This window comes from Xiphias gladius, chromosome 19 (genome assembly GCF_016859285.1).
Source record: "Xiphias gladius isolate SHS-SW01 ecotype Sanya breed wild chromosome 19, ASM1685928v1, whole genome shotgun sequence".
Classification (NCBI taxonomy): domain Eukaryota; kingdom Metazoa; phylum Chordata; class Actinopteri; order Istiophoriformes; family Xiphiidae; genus Xiphias; species Xiphias gladius.
Window position 1 is genome coordinate 1102287 of NC_053418.1, and position 18120 is coordinate 1120406.

General features: G+C 45.4%; 1 protein-coding gene across 2 annotated transcripts in view; it reads left to right on the top strand.

Moving 5' to 3' along the window:
* ddr2l (discoidin domain receptor family, member 2, like) overlaps window positions 1-13145 on the top strand; it is a 29612-nt gene extending 16467 nt beyond the window's left edge. The window contains exons 9-19 of one of the 2 annotated variants that reach the window (XM_040155054.1): window positions 990-1236; window positions 1355-1444; window positions 2198-2340; window positions 2727-2838; window positions 3567-3683; window positions 5849-6093; window positions 6182-6309; window positions 6736-6933; window positions 7218-7452; window positions 8032-8181; window positions 8462-13145. In XM_040155054.1, the coding sequence (XP_040010988.1) occupies window positions 990-1236; window positions 1355-1444; window positions 2198-2340; window positions 2727-2838; window positions 3567-3683; window positions 5849-6093; window positions 6182-6309; window positions 6736-6933; window positions 7218-7452; window positions 8032-8181; window positions 8462-8596 (1800 nt within the window). In that variant the 3' untranslated portion in view covers window positions 8597-13145. The remainder of the gene's footprint in view (window positions 1-989; window positions 1237-1354; window positions 1445-2197; window positions 2341-2726; window positions 2839-3566; window positions 3684-5848; window positions 6094-6181; window positions 6310-6735; window positions 6934-7217; window positions 7453-8031; window positions 8182-8461) is intronic. The other variant, XM_040155055.1, reaches the window with a different exon arrangement.
* The last annotated feature ends 4975 nt before the right edge of the window (window positions 13146-18120 follow it).

Genomic DNA, 18120 nt, shown 5'->3' on the forward strand with positions numbered 1-18120 from the left:
TACGCCAGCGTTTGCTCTTGTCTTGCCCCCTATTTCTACCACTTCCACTTTAGTTAGCATGCTAACCAGCTAGCCCCCGCCCGTCTTACAGTACCACTCTCCGATAGAGAGTCACTGTAGCGTCTTGGCTTGAAAACACGACCAACCGCTACCGGCGAGAAAAGCTTACATGTGGCACCTTTGACTAGTGGAGGTGAACTCTCACACACACCCGTCTAAAATCACACAAACCCCTTTTAGTCGTGTTGTGTGTTTCACTTTCGTCATCCATTCTTTAACCAACAAACTCGAGTAAATACGTGAAACAGATCAGGTTTAATTCCGATCACGGCTGCAGTAACTGTGTCTACCACTGGACATGAGCACAGTTTTCATTGTACAAAGCTGAAACTCAGAATATTATTTATTTAGACAGTGATAACTGCAACTCTGATGAGGCTTTGACTCGTGCGTCTATGTTGTTGCTAAACACTAACAAAAAAATAATCACACTTACAAAAAATGCACATATTCACCTTCCTCTACATTTTCTATATTACTTCTATACTGATACACATTATAACTGGTTCATCGCCTCCATTAATACACCCTCATTTTGCACCTCCCTTTATTTCATGTATTTTAAACTATATTTGTTATGTATGTGTTTACACATGTTTACATTATACCAGATCTGTAAATTCTCATTTATTCTAAAATATGCCCAGAAAACTCTGACGTGACATTTGACCTTTTAGAAAGACTGAGAAGAAACCTTCAACTCACTTTGTCCTGCTGAGGCTAAATTCAAAAGGCTCCTTCACAGCATCACTCATATTTTATAATGAATGCGAAAACCAGATGAAAGTCGACCTTTAAACCACTGCAGGAAAAAATGAGCAGCAAGATGTAATTTTAATCTAAAGGAAACCATCTGTTTCTCCCATCGCACTTTGTTTTTCTGTTTTTAATCCTACAAATATCCAATAATCCGTCCTCCGTCTGTCCAGGTTCACAGCAACAACATGTTCTCCCGCGGCGTGAAGATCTTCTCCTCCGTGTCCTGTACGTTTAAGCCCCGCCTCATCGCCGGCTGGGAGGCGGAGCCTGTGGCGTTCAAGACGGTGCTGGACGACAGGAACCCCAGCGCCCGCTACGTCACCGTGCCGCTGAACCGCCGCGCCGCCAAGTCGATCCGCTGCCGCTTCTACTTCGCCGACGTCTGGATGATGTTCAGTGAGATCTCCTTTCAGTCGGGTAACACGCGCACACACACACACACACACACTCGGCGCACACACACATACGGATCATTTACACGTATGCAGAAACAGAAACAGAAAAATAAAATAAATTCCTGTTACTTGTCCTTCAGAGGACACCATACTCCCGACCCAGATGACCCTGGATGAGACTTCCACTCCGGCCATTGAGGAGAGCACCGTGACAACCATACCAAAGACATGTATGACCTTTGACCTTACCCTTTTCGTTTAATGTGAAACAGTGGTCGTCAGTGTCTTAACCTGGCATTGACATAATGATATCGAACTGCTACAGCACCAAACAGTTAGAGGGCGCTGCTCAGCCAGAGCAAACAGAGTTTTTACTGGTGGCAGATTATGGCAGGAGGGTTAAAAAAACCCACTTCGAAGCCATGGGGCTGATGGGAAATGTGGTCTAAGTTTGGAGCAACACGAGTATCAGCAGTACTACAGGTCTGAGGTGGAGACAGCTAATCGTCCCCATCCTGATCTTGTTTGCTTACAGTCTTTCCACGGTGCTGTTGGGTCCTTTGACAGTAATATCTCGATCCAAATCTCCTTTAAAGGTGATGAAGGCTTTGCCAGACTGTAAGAAACAAGTGTATTAAAAAACAAAGTGATTCGTACTGCAAATGTGGAATTGTGACCGAGAAAATTGGCTGTACATTAAAGAAAACAAGAAAAATAAGTGAAGGGCTTAATTACATGGAAAGTTTCGAAGCTGTCTAAAGTCTAATGTGTGCTGGGAAAATGAAAAGAAAAGCATGAACGGTATCTTTGTCTTTAGAAGCCAAAAACCGTAATATTATCTCTGCCATCTTCTCCATGTCATTCTGGACATTTGTCCTGTATCGTTCCTCCAAACCGTTTAATATTTCCGTAGCACATTTCGTCTGAAACAGTTCTCTCATCGTTAAATCTTAAGTCTTGGCGTCTCCCTCCCTTCTCCGCAGCGGCTGATCCATCAGCCAGTGGTCCACCAGACGACGGGAACACGCCCATTCTGATCGGCTGCCTGGTGACCATCATCCTGCTGTTAGTCATCATCATCTTCCTCATCCTCTGGTGCCAGTACGTCTGCAAGGTGCTGGAGAAGGTGAGGAGACAAGGCGCTGACGGAAAAAGAGCCGCGCTCTAGAACGGTGAAGAGGCCCAAGTTGTTGAGTGTGAAGGGTTCCAGTGAACAGAAGTGTCTCTTCTCTTTGTTTCAACATTTAGGACAGTCTAAAGTCCTGGGGCCTTGCCTCTGGAATTTGTTTTTGTCTTGGAGGCAACTGTTGTGCTTAAACTTCCTCTTGAACTCGAAGAGACTGAGGTCCAGCCTTGTAAATTTAAGCCCAAAGAGCTGCTAGACTCCGAGGCAACCGAGCGCTGGATCTCTGCCGTGTCCCCGAAAAATCCGATAAAGACCAAAAGAGCCGGCAGGTGATTGAAACACAGGAGGCGAGAAATGTCTCATTGGTCATTTTTCTCCTCTTCCAGGCTCCACGCCGGATCCTCGACGAGGAGGTGACGGTTCGTCTGTCGTCCTGCAGTGACACCATCATCCTACAGACCCCCCCCGTGCCCCCCCGCTCTGGACACGCCCCTGCAGGTACGCCTTACTTCTTCTTCCAGTAGAAACATCCATCTGACCATCCGACTAACCTGGCTTGGGTTATTATTTGAGATCATTGACACGTATGGATTTTATTCTGTGTTGACTTTGTTCAATTGATGTCACCTGATATGTCCTTATTTTTCCGACCGTCCCTGAGGAACCTGAGCAAAGAGTTGCTTTGAAGGAAAAGCACCGATTTTGATACTCGGTTACTCGCTCGCTCATTCGTTGGTTCCTTTATTCACTGACGTTGTCGACTCAGTCTAAGAAGATCTGGCCAATTTAAATACCTGTTCGTACCTACAAGAAGGTTTTCCTGTAAAAGCTTCTTTTTGACTCTTTTCAGTGGAAACGCTGTGGTATTTTATCTGTAGTAACTGCTGTGTTATAGCTCCTGAGTATTTAGTGCTGTTCAGTAAAAAGCAATATTTGACTCTCCGAAATGCGAGACAACAGATCCGTGATTAAAGGCCGTAACCCAAACGAAGGAACAGTTAGACAGTCAAAGGTCAGTGACACGCAAAACGCTACGCATCAGGACTTTAAAAAATGGAGGTTTTCCAGCTGCATATATTGGCTTCACGGCCTGAGACACAAACCTGGCGCGATATCCAACTAACCCGGGGACGGCCTGGACTCCTGGACATCAGGTCACCAGGAAACTTCTCTCTGGACTCCCGCAGGAATGCCTGGTTCTCGTTCATGTGTTGTCTTTTCCTCAGGCCCTGCCAACACTGACCCTCACTATGAGAGGGTTTTCCTGCTGGACCCCCAGTACCAGAACCCGGCGGCGCTGAGAAACAAGCTGCCAGAGCTGTCGCAGAGCGCCGAGGCCTCAGGTAAGGACACGCCGGAGCACATTTTTTACACTTGTGTGTTCAGTCGTAACAGACGGAAATATGAGACCCAGGTTGACAAATCCAGGAATTCCCCTCTCAGGCTCCCAGTGGTTCCGACAGGCGCGTCGTTATGCTCATGTGTGATTGACCCTGTGCGGAGGGAATCCGCGGTGCCTTAAAAATGCTCCGGCTCCATCCGTGTCGACATGTGTGGACTCGACTTTCCGCTCCGGTGGTGTGTTTTTTTTTTTCCTGAAGCCGTCAAAGATCAGAGGCCTCCAGCGAAACAAGAAACTGCTGCAGTCTGCCCCCTACTGGCTGTTTCCACGCACCCTCACACATCGACCCTCTGTCGATTATTCCCTCCCCCGTCGCTCATTAACAGCTCCCGAGTTCCTTTATTTCCTCCGGAACGTGTCGCTCAAGCTGTCCGTCTTTTCGCTCTTTCCTCTCTCGCTCTTCTTTCATGTTTTCTTGATGATGCTGTCAGAAACCGCTGACTCTGCATGCTCATTTACTCTGCAGTGTTTCTCTCCTTTACCTCCCTGTTCTTCTCTCTCTCTCTCCCTTCGTTACCTCCCCTCCATCCCCCTCATCTTCCTCCAGCTCTCCTCCTTGGTTATCCTCTCTATGACCTCCTCCTGCTGACTTCCTGTCACATGACGTCGGGCTGGCTGCGTGGTAAGAGCTGAAAGGTGTGACCTCAGGCTTTTAAGCCTCTCTCAGACACAGCAGACAAGGGGAGGACGGCTTTTCGTACCGCCACGTCCACCGTACTGTTGTTATTCTGCTGCTGATGACTTTTCCCTGTGGACGGAAACCTGTGAAGTGAAGGTTCAAAATACTCTCGAGTGCCGGAAGTCAGAAAAATTCACTTCTTATTATCACTGTTGATGAAAATAGAACTTGTCACTCAAACATGTTTTGCCATAAACTGCTGAAGCTGAAAACGGACACGGTCGCCATTTGCCTTTTTGTCAGTATCTCAAGATCACGAGTTGATTATCTCAACATCTTACGATAACAAAACCGTTTTCTTCTGATAATAGGTAAGAGGCGGTTTTACCTCAGGAAAAAAATGGCTGTTCTCCCGAGGAAATAAACATTGTGGGCTCGAGATGAGCAGAATCTTATCACGTCATTCATGCCATTCTCAGGGTAAAGCTATAGACTGATTTGCCGGTTCTCCGGCGACGCCGCCATTACAAACCGAACAACTTTACACGACGGTGAGAGCAGAGATGTTTGGGTGGTGGTAACATTGACCTCTGTCCGGCCTCCACCTGCTGGATGGGAACGTTCTGTCCAGAAATGAAATGCAGGCCTGACGTCACCTGCCAGCTCATGACTGTAAATGAACAGATTGTTATCGGGTGAAATATTTCATTTAATGAAAATCTGAAACACGTGAAACTGTAAAAGTTCAGCAGCAGCCGGGAAACATACAGAGCGTAGACAGAATGTGAGGACTTCGGATTTTGCTCTCAGCTAAATGTCTTTGTTAGAAACTGTCTATTAAAACTGGACCCAACTTAGAACCTTTATTTTTCAACATGGAAGAGTTCCTACGGGACCTCTCTGCTCTATTTCTAGTCAGAAGCAGGTAAGAAGGGGAAATTCTGTACATACATTGTGGCGTTAACGTGCAGATTTCCGAGTGAGATGCCGCCGTGAGGACGGTGCCTTGTTTTCCTCAGCCCTCAACCCGGATCAGTGGGCGGCTGCAGTTTCGTTGGTCCTGCGCGAGATGCGTGCGCTAGTTTGAGTCATGTGCGGGATAAGGTCGCACGTTCTCGAGGAAATTAACCGTTTGTTTCCTCAACATCATGATTCGGTTTTTTCATCTAGAAACACTTTTTTTCTTTTGAGACAACAAGATAATCGGTTTGTTATCATGAGAAAAAGGACTTTGTTATACCAAGATATTCAACTCGGGGATAATATTGGACTGCGAAAGAAGAATTGCGGCCGTGGCCGTTTTCGGCTCCTGTAGTAACACTTACGTAAAATTCCGACAGTTGTTGTCAAATTGTGTTGCGTTAGCGTTGGCACGTGGAACTTCGGAGGAGGCTACGGAGACACTAATATGAATGATTCTTAAAACGAAAAGAAAACTGAAACTGAAAATATCCAAGTTTAACACCCCCTCTCTCTCTCCCCATCAGCGTGTGGAGGTGGGTACGCTGAGCCCGACGTTACCCAGTGCACACCGCACCAGTGTTTCCATAGCAACGCACCGCACTACGCCGAGACGGACATCGTGCGGCTGCAGGGCGTCACCGGCAGCAACATGTACGCCGTCCCCGCCCTCACCGTGGACTCCCTCACCAGGAAGGACATCTCCGCCGCCGAGTTCCCACGCCATCGGCTGATCTTCAGGGAGAAGCTGGGGGAGGGGCAGTTTGGAGAGGTGAGCGGGGAGGGGCCGGGACCAGTGAAGGTGTTTCTTGATGTTGTGGTCTTCAAGGATCCGATCGGGATTTCTTCACTTCCCGCAGGTCCACCTGTGTGAGGCTGAGGGACTCCCCGAATTTCTTGGGGAGGGGTCGCCCCTCCCCGACAGAGACGGCCACTCGGTGCTGGTTGCCGTTAAACAGCTGAGGGCCGACGCCACCAGCCAAGCCAGGTACCTGTGAATGCTTGCATCATTTTCCTGATTCTTGTAAAGTGGATCCGGGCCGGGGCTACGAACACTCGTGGCCCCGCACGGAACTGGCTCGCGTGTCGCTGACAAACCACTGCCAAACCAGTGCGTATTCAGCAGGCTGCCGTTCCTCCACAGAGAAGGGGCTGTTCAGTCGCTGCTGTGCCGGTTTGACACATCCGGTCTCACCCACAGCGGTGGTTCCCAACCTGGGAATCTCGACCCCCCTAAGTCCTCGCAAACTAGATCTGCGGGGTCACCACGTGCATTCACACCAGCACTGAGGAATAGCTTCTGGGCTAGGAGTGGTTTGAAGTGTGATTCTGAAATATTTTTCTGTCTGAGCTCAAGACTCAACCTGAAAATGTCTCCTCTCGCCCCCCTCCCTCCCAACTGTGCGCCCGTCAGGAACGACTTCCTGAAGGAAATAAAGATCATGTCTCGGCTGAACGACCCCAACATCATCCGGCTGCTGTGCGTGTGCGTGTCGTCCGACCCGCTGTGCATGGTGACCGAGTACATGGAGAACGGAGACCTCAACATGTTTCTGTCGCAGCGGGAGATCGAGAGCACGCTGACACATGCCAACAACATCCCTTCAGTCAGGTTAATACACCGTCGGCCACACCTCATATTATCTGAACCTTTCAAACCATCTACTTTGTGTAGTTTCCGATGCAAACAGCAGGGGGCGACATACTTTTCTACCACATGTGCTACAAGATACAGGCTAGGATCAACAGTTTTCTTCAGAGGAACACGTGGATTCGAATTTCTCCTTTTCTTTCTCCTCACCCCCTTTTACTCGTTACTCCTCTTCCCTCTCCAAACATGTTCTCCTCCTCCTCCTCCTCCTCCTCCTCCTCCTCTTTCCCTCTCCCCCCCTCCAGTCTGTCCGACCTCCTCCACATGTCGGTGCAGATCTCGTCAGGGATGAAGTACCTGGCGTCTCTGAACTTTGTGCACCGAGACCTGGCCACCAGGAACTGCCTTCTGGACCGCCGCCTCACCATCAAGATTGCCGACTTCGGGATGAGCCGAAACCTTTACAGCAGCGACTACTACCGCATCCAGGGCCGGGCGGTGCTGCCCATACGATGGATGGCCTGGGAGAGCATCCTGCTGGTGAGGGACAGAGGGAAGAGTTAACACAAGACAGTTTGCACCTAGTATTTATCAGCCGTTGGTTCCTGACACCTCTACCTGCTCCTAATGACGGTTTTAGAGTAAAACCGAAAGTTTTAAACTGCTTTATGAGTCTTTTCTTGGAATAACTCCACTCTGATTCATTATGAATGTCAGAGTATTTCTAATTTTTTAGGAGAATCTCTGCAGCCGTAGATTTAGGTTTAAAAAATATCCAAACCCAACCTGTGAAAGAAATAAGTTTGCACCTGAAAACCAGAAAGTGTTGAACCTCTTATTCTGGAGTTTGGTCCTCCATGGCGCCAAAAGACCCGGTATGATCCTGTCTTTTTGAACCAGGTCCAGTGGTTGGCTTTTGATCCATTTGCTCTCAGAACCAGTTCATCTGGAGGTTTTTGCCATTTGTCTTTGGTGAAGGCTCGTTAGGGTTGACAAGAAAAACCTTTTGGATCTGGAGGACCTATTCCGAAGTCTTAAACTTTGAAAGCTCTATCATGAATTGTTTTCATTCGTCTTCATTCGATTTCATCTCCATGTCACCCCCGGCCTCCTCTCCAGGGCAAGTTCACCACGGCCAGTGACGTGTGGGCTTTTGGTGTCACCCTGTGGGAGATCTTCACTCTGTGTAAGGAGCAGCCCTACAGCCTGCTATCTGACGAACAGGTCATAGAGAACACTGGCGAGTTCTTCAGGAACCAGGGCAGACAGGTGAGATGAATCAAACACACCCTAGAGAACAAAGTCCAGTACAGTTCATCCAAAATCAGGTATTAGTCTTACATCCAGGTGTGCCGCATTCAGGCTCTGCTCGTTCTACCTTTCACCATTTCTACATCTCTAAAAGGTCTGTCTGTTTTCATTAGATCATGCTCGATGCTACGCTGTGTTTTTTGAGATCGCTTCGACGCACAAGCCCACACACCTTAGGAACGCTCTTTCGGCTCCTTTACTATCTGGTCCCTTTAACTCTCCTGTATATCTCTCTCAGATTTTCCTGTACGCCCCTCCGCTCTGCCCGCCCTCTCTGTTCGAGCTGATGATGCGTTGTTGGAGTCGAGATATCCCCAACCGACCCTCCTTCGAGGGACTTTACCGAGCCCTGAGGCCCCACGTCAACCAGTGAGCCGAGGTCGCCGGGATGTGCCATTCTGCCTTTCCTTGGCAGTGAGTTTGTCCATCTCTGGACTCCTGGAAGATGACAGACTAACATGAGAAGACAGACTGGTATTGTGTTACAAGAGTGAGTCGCTGTCAGAGGGAATGAGGAAACTGGCAGAGCTGTGGTCTCTTGGTGGTTGGTTTGCTTTGTGGGAATAGCAGAACACTATTCTGAGAGACAAGATGGAGATTGGAAGAGAAAAGGCTGGTCAACTCAGAGGAGAAACGTTTCGCAAGGTCCAAACCTTTCAGATTTCGAAGCTTTCTAAAGATTTCTGTCAATGCCAGTTTCACGGTTTCATCCATCTCTTTAAAGCCTCTTCGACCAAAATGTCTTGTCGGACCTTTTGACATATTTTCTTTTCATGGTGTTATGGTGCCAAAGGTGCCGTAATCTGTGTTTTCTTCTTCCCTGGACAGACTCTTCAGTCTTGGTAGTTTCTCCTGTCCCTGTGGTTTTTATTATTATTGTAAAGCACTGTGTCTGTGTCTCTCAGTTATTCATGTTCATATATTAACCCACACTGGAGCTAGGGTTAGGGTCAAATTGTAGTGTAGGATTTTATTTTTAGATTTTTAATCTATTTTATTTTTCTTGATTTATTGTATTTCACTTGTTCTGGTCTTTTTTTGTGGATATGATTGTTGTTCAGCTGAGGTTCACATCACAGTGCCAAGAGGCTGTGTGGTTCACAGACATAGAATCGGACAGTGGGTAACTGTGGGTAGTTTGGGAAAGAACCGCATTTGGAGGCACATTGAAACCAAATAAGAAAAAAGTTGTGCCAAAGAGAAACACAGTTTTTTAGTGTTAAAATGATAACATTATTACAATAAAATTGTAAAACTAATCCACAGAAGTGACTCGGGGCAGACGATTAAAGCAATAACAACCAGTAACATCTGCAAATTTGGTGGATGCTTTTATTCAAAGTGCCATACGTTTGTAGCAAGAGTGGTACCAGTGGGAATTAAGCCAACATTAACAACACTGGTACTGCAATTGAGGAGGGTATCAACCCTCAGAGTATCTAATGCAAAGATCTCACGTCAGTGTATCACTTTGCCTTTGCCTGTGTTTGTGGTTGGGCTTAAAAATGTATTTTAAGTGTGTATATGTCTATGTTGGAGCCCGTAGACCTGTAGGTGTGTATGCTTTGTCTCCATCAGCCCTGTTCTGCCTTGATGGAGTTAGTTGTGGTTTGGTTTGGTTTGGTTTGGGTTAGTTTGGGTTAAGATCAGCCAGTAGAGCAATAGAGCATTGAGATTTTGAACTTTGGAATCAGTAGTTTCATCACTCATAAGACAACAGCTGGGGGGAAAAAAAAAGTTCAAATTAAAATTAAAGTGTTATCCAAACAGAAACGGGGCCTTTGCAGCAACAAGATGACCTGACTAAATGCTGGCAAGTTGTTGTTTTGTAGTGATACGTTATTTGGCTTAGTTTTAAAGATGATGAAGACACTATGGCCCCGTTTAGCTAGTTAGCTCACTAGCTAAATAACTAGATCTCCGGGGATGAGGTTTACTTTAGTTTAAGGATATATGCAAGCTAACTGCCTTCTATGCTCGCTGTCTAAGTAACTAGCAAAGTACTTAGCAAGTAAGGTTATGTTTAACAAAAGGTTTGGCTTCATTACAAAAACTGTGGAGATGCTGGTTAGCTTTCTGTGCTGCCAGCTGCATAATCGCTCAATTTGTCTAGTGTTGTCTTGTCTTTGCCCAGTTTGACAGTGTTATAGTTAGACTAGGTTGGGTGTGACTTTAAAGACGTGCTACAGCAGCAAATCCGACCACATCAAGGTAGAATTTCGGCAAGCGGAGATAAGGCATAACGTGTACATTTTGGGCCGTACGTAGCCAAACTACTGTGTTAGAATGGGACTCTCGGAGCTGAGGGCCAGTGAGCCAAGGGACTGAGGAGCAGGGGTAGACAAACCTTGGACAGACGACGCCATCGGACAAGTCCAATCTCTCATTGTATTGACCGTACGGTCACTGCTGCACCTTTGCTAATGCCCTAAAGGAGATTCATTTAAGAAAATATAGATTCCTTTTTTGCCATCAGAGGGCACAAATAATGACCTGTCGACAAGATGTCTGAAAAGCAAGGCCTGTCTTGAAATCTATACTGATTTTTACCGCATAGCAATTCAAAAGAGTCTTGTTTACAGAACTTATGCTGGATAGATGCAGCACAGAACAAAATGAATACAGGGCTTTGGACTTTATAGTGGCCACTCCTTGCAATCTTAAGCAAACATACAGAAAGGCAGATACAGAGAAAGAGGTGATGATGAAGTCGACAATGGTGATGGTGGGTTTTCCATAGTTGTACTGCAGCATTGCTAGCCGTGACGTCAGGATGATTGGGACATCGAGCTTCAAGCGGGTAAAACTAAAGGTGATTGGTCAACATTGTAACTTGGTCAACATATGTTCTTTCACTTGGATTTCTAATGGGTCGGTCACGACGACATTCAAAACGTAAAAAGTTTCATAATGACCGTTTTATCTCAAGGGAATTTCTGCAATCGGTGGAAATTTGTGCTTTCAACCACTAACAAACTGTCTTGATAGTGCCAACCTTTGAGGGAATTCAGATCCCAAAACAGGGAGCGCTGCCATGGCTTGTCAGCTGTGTTGCACCATCCACTTTAACCCTCCTTTGTCAGAGTATAAACCGTTCCACATCAGAGACGTGGTTTGCAGACACTTACGAGACAGGAGGGGCTGGTAAAAATATGTCTTTCAAATAAACTGAACTCATCATGCTGTTAGTGATGGAGCTAGTGTTAGCTAACTGCTAACCGACAGTTAAAGGGCTAGGTAGCTCTCCACGTTAGCAAGCCTGCTAAGTGACAGTCATGCTGCGTTCACGTGATGTCGGGGTTTACGTAATTTCCCACTTGTAAGTGGTAATTATGTCGAATTTTTCTTACAGCTCTAATACATCCGACTTTCCATCAAAGTCCGTTGCTAAAGCTAATTAAATGCAGAAATGTAGCTCTGCTTTTTTAACCCACACACATCCATCTCTATGGTAAAACACCCGTCAACCAAGGTTATTACACTTTGTTGGAATTAAAACTCCTGTAAAGCAGCCGTTACTGGAGGTTCTTTGGCAAACAATTTGCTTGCTAGGTAGTACGACGTGCTTTTGAAGAAATGTAGCTAACAGTGTGTCTTTCTGTTCCGTTTTCTTAGTGTTTCTTGACTAAGACAGCTGGAGTCTCCGGTAGTGAGTGAGAAGCAGTAGCACAAGAGGTCAAGAGTTATCTTAGGATGTGAACGCTTGCGATCTTTCCCTCCGACACGACGTGAAAAGCGGGATTAGCAGGATAGCTAACTTGGAGAGCTGGCGTGTTAGCAGTTAGTTCACTAACTACAGCAGTTCACCAGCTGGCCCCGCAATGGCCCTCTAGTGCCGCCTGTGAGGTGTGAGCCAACACACAACACCTCCTGGTGTGAGCTAAGCTTAAGGCTGAAATAAATTCGTCGTCAGCGTTGCGATTTAATGGGTAAATGTGGTAAAGCACGTTTGCGTTTCTTAAAATGTCGTCATTTTGTGTCCCATTCTTTTCACGTTTAAGTCTCTCGGTCGATGCCGGAGCGCACTGCGTGTGTGCAGTATCCTGAATCCTCCCGTGGAACAAATTGTTCAAATTGTAAAACGGCGCAAACCAAAAATCATCTTCACAGGAAAGAGGGAGGAAGACCAAAAATGTTACGTTTGAGTGCATCTTTCAGTGTTTTTGTTGTTACAGTAGCGTTTTGTTATCTGTACTGTATCTGAACACGTCTGTGAGTGCATGAGCATGTGTGTGTTTAGGAGAAAATGACTTTTGTGAATGAGTGTTTTTGACATTCCTTTGAGCACTGGGAGCTAGTTGGGATTAAAGTGGTCAACCAGAGTTGCTCTGCGGTGTCAAATTATGTGATTAAATGAGGGAGAGAGGATTTTTTTTTTTTTCTGAAACAGGAGGAGAAAGTGCAGGAAGTAAGGAAACCACTAAACTCAATCTCCCAGAGTCCTTTGCTACAGTGAGCCTGTGTATTTTGTTCTGGTTGCATAAGAGAGAGAGACGAGTCTTTGAGTTTGATAGTGTACAGTATAAGTGATCTATAATATCTCAGTGTGTGAATGCAGATTAGGTGTGTTAATTGTTATTGATAATTGATTATCTATCAGAATTTCTAGTAGCTATTTCTCTGATTATTTCTATTCTGGAAAGGTGTTGGGCTTTTTTTTCTTGTTTGCGACGGGAATTCAGCAGTTTTGAATATTTCTAACAGAGATGTCCTGTTTGTTTTCCTGCTGTCTGGTCTCCAGTTTCTCATCCACACTGTTTGATCGTCAGTGTTGTTTCAGACATATATTGTACATAGGCTATTAGCTGTGTATATTAATATATTGGGAGTTAGGAACTTTGCGTTCTGGCGTCCCAAGTCATTTTCACTCTGTACCCTCTCATGTCTCGGTTTGTTTTTCTTATAATAAACAGTCAAATTTGTCAAACGGAGGAGTCGAGATTGTGTCTTATTTTAGGAAAAAAAAAAATAGTACATTTTTTAATAATTATTTATATTTGTTTATAAGACGGTGTAGGACACTTTAACCTCTTCGGCCTACTGGAACTATGTGGGTCCACCATCTCAGCCATTGCTTAAATCCACAGACCTTAATTCTAAACTCCCCCACAGTTCACAAAGAGTATCCCAGAGCTTCAACAGATACAAAATATGTCAGGCGGAGTTTTGGAAACGCATATTTAATGTGATGTATAGAGCGTACTTCCACTGGATGACCTGACGCAGCCTCGGGAACACGGTGTCTTAAATGTCTTGAACCCTGGTACTGACTCGAAGTAACAGGCAGATGACTGATGAGACGTCATGCGTTTGGTGCGGTAGATTAGTTGCAGATCTCTGAGCCGTCGGCGGAAACACCGGTTGGACGCGCTCCTTCCTTCGTGATCTTTTCGTTGTGACGGTAAAAACCGCATGAAGAGCGACCTTGCCTCCCTCCGCTCCAGCTGTTCTAACTGTTGCGACTCGCTACAATTCTGTTCGTGTGAGACAAACAGCGTGATGTTCAAAATGTACACCAGCTGTGCCAAGTGTTCGTGTGTGGTGTATCAGCAGAGGGCAGCAGTGAGGCAGAAACCTCAGCCCGAACGCTGAATCCTGTGGAGGATTCACTGCACATCTTGAACGGCTGAAGCAAACAGTATCACTGATATATTTGATCTCTGACAGAACCTCTGGTGGTTCTGCGGGGATACCGGAACCATTCTCCGCTCTGATAATGAAATTCTCTGCTTTTACATTGGAGCTCAGTTGCACAGGGAACAGCTCGATGGTTCTGTCTGGGTTCAAACCGATGTTTCGGTTAATGAAGCACGAACTCTTAAGATCTCAGGGAGCAGAACAGTGTGAATTCTATTTTAGGGTGGATTGTTTTTTCCTCTCTCCAGTATAAACAATGGCTGATGTGTTTCAGTTGAGCAACAGGGTGCATGGTGGGCAGCAATGTTTTGTTGCCCATGACACTGCTAATAAAACTTTACAGCTAACAAATGGGGGTACAGTTAATACTTTGCCTCGATTAAAGCTGAGTTCACATTTTTTCAGCCACTATCCAGCAGACGACCTGCTGTTGCTGCCGCTGGAAACACGACGACCCAACGTGACAGGAAGACCAAAACTAGGAGCTAAAACGGCCAAAAAGCTCCGCAGAGCTGTCGAGGATCATTTCTGGGTTCGTCACGGGCGGCCAACTCTTTCACATTACACGCTCATTTGATCCGTCTGATTTGTTAAACCACAAAAGAAAACCCCCTACACATCTTTACCTCAGCCCTGCAAGCTTCTGCTAAAGGCTCATTGATTGATCTCAGTCATTCAAACTACTACGTAGACTTTGTCGAGCCAAAGTGGATTCAGAAGCTGAAAGACGGGCGCAAATCTCGTGCATTTTACCTTTTCATTAAAAAAATGCCGTCATTCTCATTAAAGCGGCGATGGGGAGATTTGGTTTGGTGCCAGGATCAATTGGACAATGACGGATAGATGTACAGAACCTTTTCGGGACAGAGCTGCTCTTCACCTTTGTGAGATCCACACTCGCTGTCATTGGCCTTGGCGGTAGCAAAGTTAAATTTGACAGACAAAGAAACCCAAAGCAGAGGTTTGTTTGCAGACGTGGGCTCAGTGACCACAGGTTTCTTAAGGGTAGTTCTCACAGTAGTCCAGGGCCAAAAGGCAAGTCAGGCATAAACAGTTCAGGTTTCATTTTGGTAGAAGAAGAAGAAAAAAAAACCGTGCAGTGTTGCCAAAGCCCTCTGCAGCTTCAGGTATGAAGAATAAATGACTTTTGGCTGGTTGGATGTTGAGTCAAAAAATAAGCAACACAATGAGTTTTTGGGCAGCAAACGAAGATTCTCCAGACGTGTTCAGCTTTACACAACACTGAGCGAGGTGACAACAGCTCTCATCAAAGTGTTTTGTTTTGTTGTTTCCCAGTGGTGTGATGCTATATTGGGACCAGCCAAACCCAACCTGGCTGTAATTGTTGGTGCTGCTCGGCTCGCTGCTGTCCCCCTGAATGTGTGAGGACATTTGGTCGCAGTGAGGATTATTTTCTTCTCTTCTGCATGAGATCTGTCACGTCCACAAACACATTCTGAGGAACTGGTTGAAGTCTGGTTATTTTTGGGCCGAAGCTTTCCCGGCTTTTTGTTGAATTCCATTGATGACAAAAATACTGAGTGTGCACGAGTGACTACAATGACCTGATGACGGGGCTTTAATCTATTGTGAATTAGTCATTTACATGTCTTTTATTAAAATTAATCATTTTGACCAAAACCTCATCTGCTGCTTCACAGGACATCTTCATCCTCTGGGCCTGTGCGGGTTCCCAGAGCCCTCAGATAATCAACATGTCTTGTCTTCTGACATTAGTCTGATAGAAAGAGATGAAAAGTAGGATCCATGTAGAAACAGCTGCAGTTGTGAAATACTTTACTGAGAAATGAAGCTCGAGAGAGGTTTTCATGCCAAACCTTCGGGCCATGTTTAGGTCAGGAAGATCAGCAACTGCCCCGGTCTGAGGTAAACCTAGGTAGAGAGCACTATGTGGTACGTCTCAAAGGGTGGTTTTCATACACACACACACGTAGGACTTTGTTCTGCACCTGGAAAACCTGTGTTCTGGGAATCGTCTTGTGTTACTGTGACAACCGGCATCCTCGAGTTGTCATGACACCAGTCTGAGTTGTGGCATACCTACACATTTAACAGGGTTTTCCAATATTGTGATCCGTTTTCATGTTTATTGCTTATTTCCTTCAGTCTTAAGTGTTCCAAAACATAAATATGAAACAAATTGTTAATGCTACTGTCACCTCATTTTTAATGTTTAATGTTATTTTTAAAGTTTGTCTTTTTTAAATAATCTCGCACCACCTTGGCGAGCCAGCTTCGGGGAGCATTCTTGCAGAGACTGTTCCGATCTTTGGAGTTATTTTTTACTCCGTTGTTTCATGCAAACGGCCCTTGCAGTCCTTCGGCAGCTGCCAGAGCTGATAATATAAAACTATGCAGTATGATTAAATAAAGACCTGAGACTCTGCGTATGAGTGGGACGTACTCCTGCATGATATGACTGAAAGAGAGAATATATCTGAGGAAAGCAACGGAAATGAGAATACAGCCCCGCGGAACGCCTCCGCTTATGTATTGGAGAGAAGAGGACGGATTAGCTGGAGAATATGTTATTGGACAGGTAACAGACTGATCCGGCTTGTGTTTTGTCAGCGATGCCAACTCTTAGACCTCACATTACATTTTTACCATGTAGACTTGGAACTCCGAAAACCCACTTGGCTCTCACTGTGGAGCCACGCGGGTCACATGTGATCCAGCTCCGAATCAACCAAAAGCAGCACCACAATCTTCAATCTGTGACTAAATAATACGTGAAGATAAACGGAGGAATTCTTGAGACCTTTGCACTTCTCGGTTCATTGGTAAATGATACGGGCTGCGACACCTGGCTCCATTCATTCAATAAAACCGCTATTATACTCGGCTGATGGTAAATGCAGTTTGTGCCATTTAAGACTCGTTTTCGATTCTCGTTTTGCCAGAAAAGAATTTTCTCTTGGTAACTTAAGACTCCGGAAAATGCAAATTGCTGAGGAATTTAAACAATAGGAGGAAATGGGTCACATTATAGCTGAATTAGCTTAATTAGGTTGTGCAGATTAAACATTCAATGGTCCGTTGAGAAATGTTGCCACTGCGGCAGTTAATAATACCAAAGAACACCCACTTTAAAAAAAGCATGGAGAGAAGAAAATGGTAAACAGGGCTCAAACACATGCAATTAACAATTCATCATTTACTGCTTGTTTGTTTTGATGATCACCTTTTCTATATCACTATACTTTTTCTAAACAAGCCATTTAATTAGTCACGTAATGATTACAGAGACACAACATCAGCGTGTATTGATTAACTTCGGGGCTCGAATAGATAAGAAGTGGATTAAGTTTCTCTACCTCAAAACCGCCCTGTTCATTGTCATATTTCAACATTGACAAGATTATGTTTCTGGTTGTTCCTTAACTAACAATGAAAAGAATCTTTTTTTAATACATCAAATGTAATTACATTTTCCCATAAAGCTTGGTAATATCCTGAAATGTTTTGCATCCTGGAAAAGGTTTGTCTTCTGTCTCCTCAGGTGTGTTAATTGATGCTTGCTGACGCTCTTTGTTCTCGTGGGTGTTTGTGTGTTTGACTGAAAGTTCATGAGTTCCCTGGTTCAGACTTTCTGAGGCAACCGATCTAAAAATGTGTCAAACGCCACTGAAAGAAGATCTGTACTGGGCGACCCTGGAGGACCAGCTCCTCCTCCTACGTCAAACATAAAGCGGAAACAAACGGTGAGTCAAAACCCTGGTTTACAATATTTGGGGGGGGGGGCCTGTTGCTCCATCATTAGCTTAGCTGCAGTTTAAGGTTTCAGACGAGTTTAAACCTGTGTTGTCTGGGTCACAGCCACAGGATCGCTTAAACCCTCCAGTCGAACCCGAGGCTGCAGCTTAAACCCCACCTGAGGTTTAGTCTGAACCAGCTGCTGCTGGAGCAGACGTCACTGTATCTGAGGGTTTAACTTAAACCTGCCGCAGACCTGGTTTACCTGTGGTCTAAGGTCATAAAGTTTTAAAATTTCAGATCTTTTTTTAAATAATGTGATTACTGCTTGAGGTGTCACTCGTCCCTCAGCTCCTTTTCAATGGCAGACACAGGGCTAGTGATTATTTGACAAACATAACAACCAGTTGTTAATTAATGCACTTTCACAAGTCCAGTGCCTGTGAGGAGGACGTGTGGTCAGTTTGCCAGGAATGTAGAAGTCACAGAAACAGTCGAGTGGAGTGCAAATCCCACCGCAGTTTCAGTGTGAGTCAATGCTGC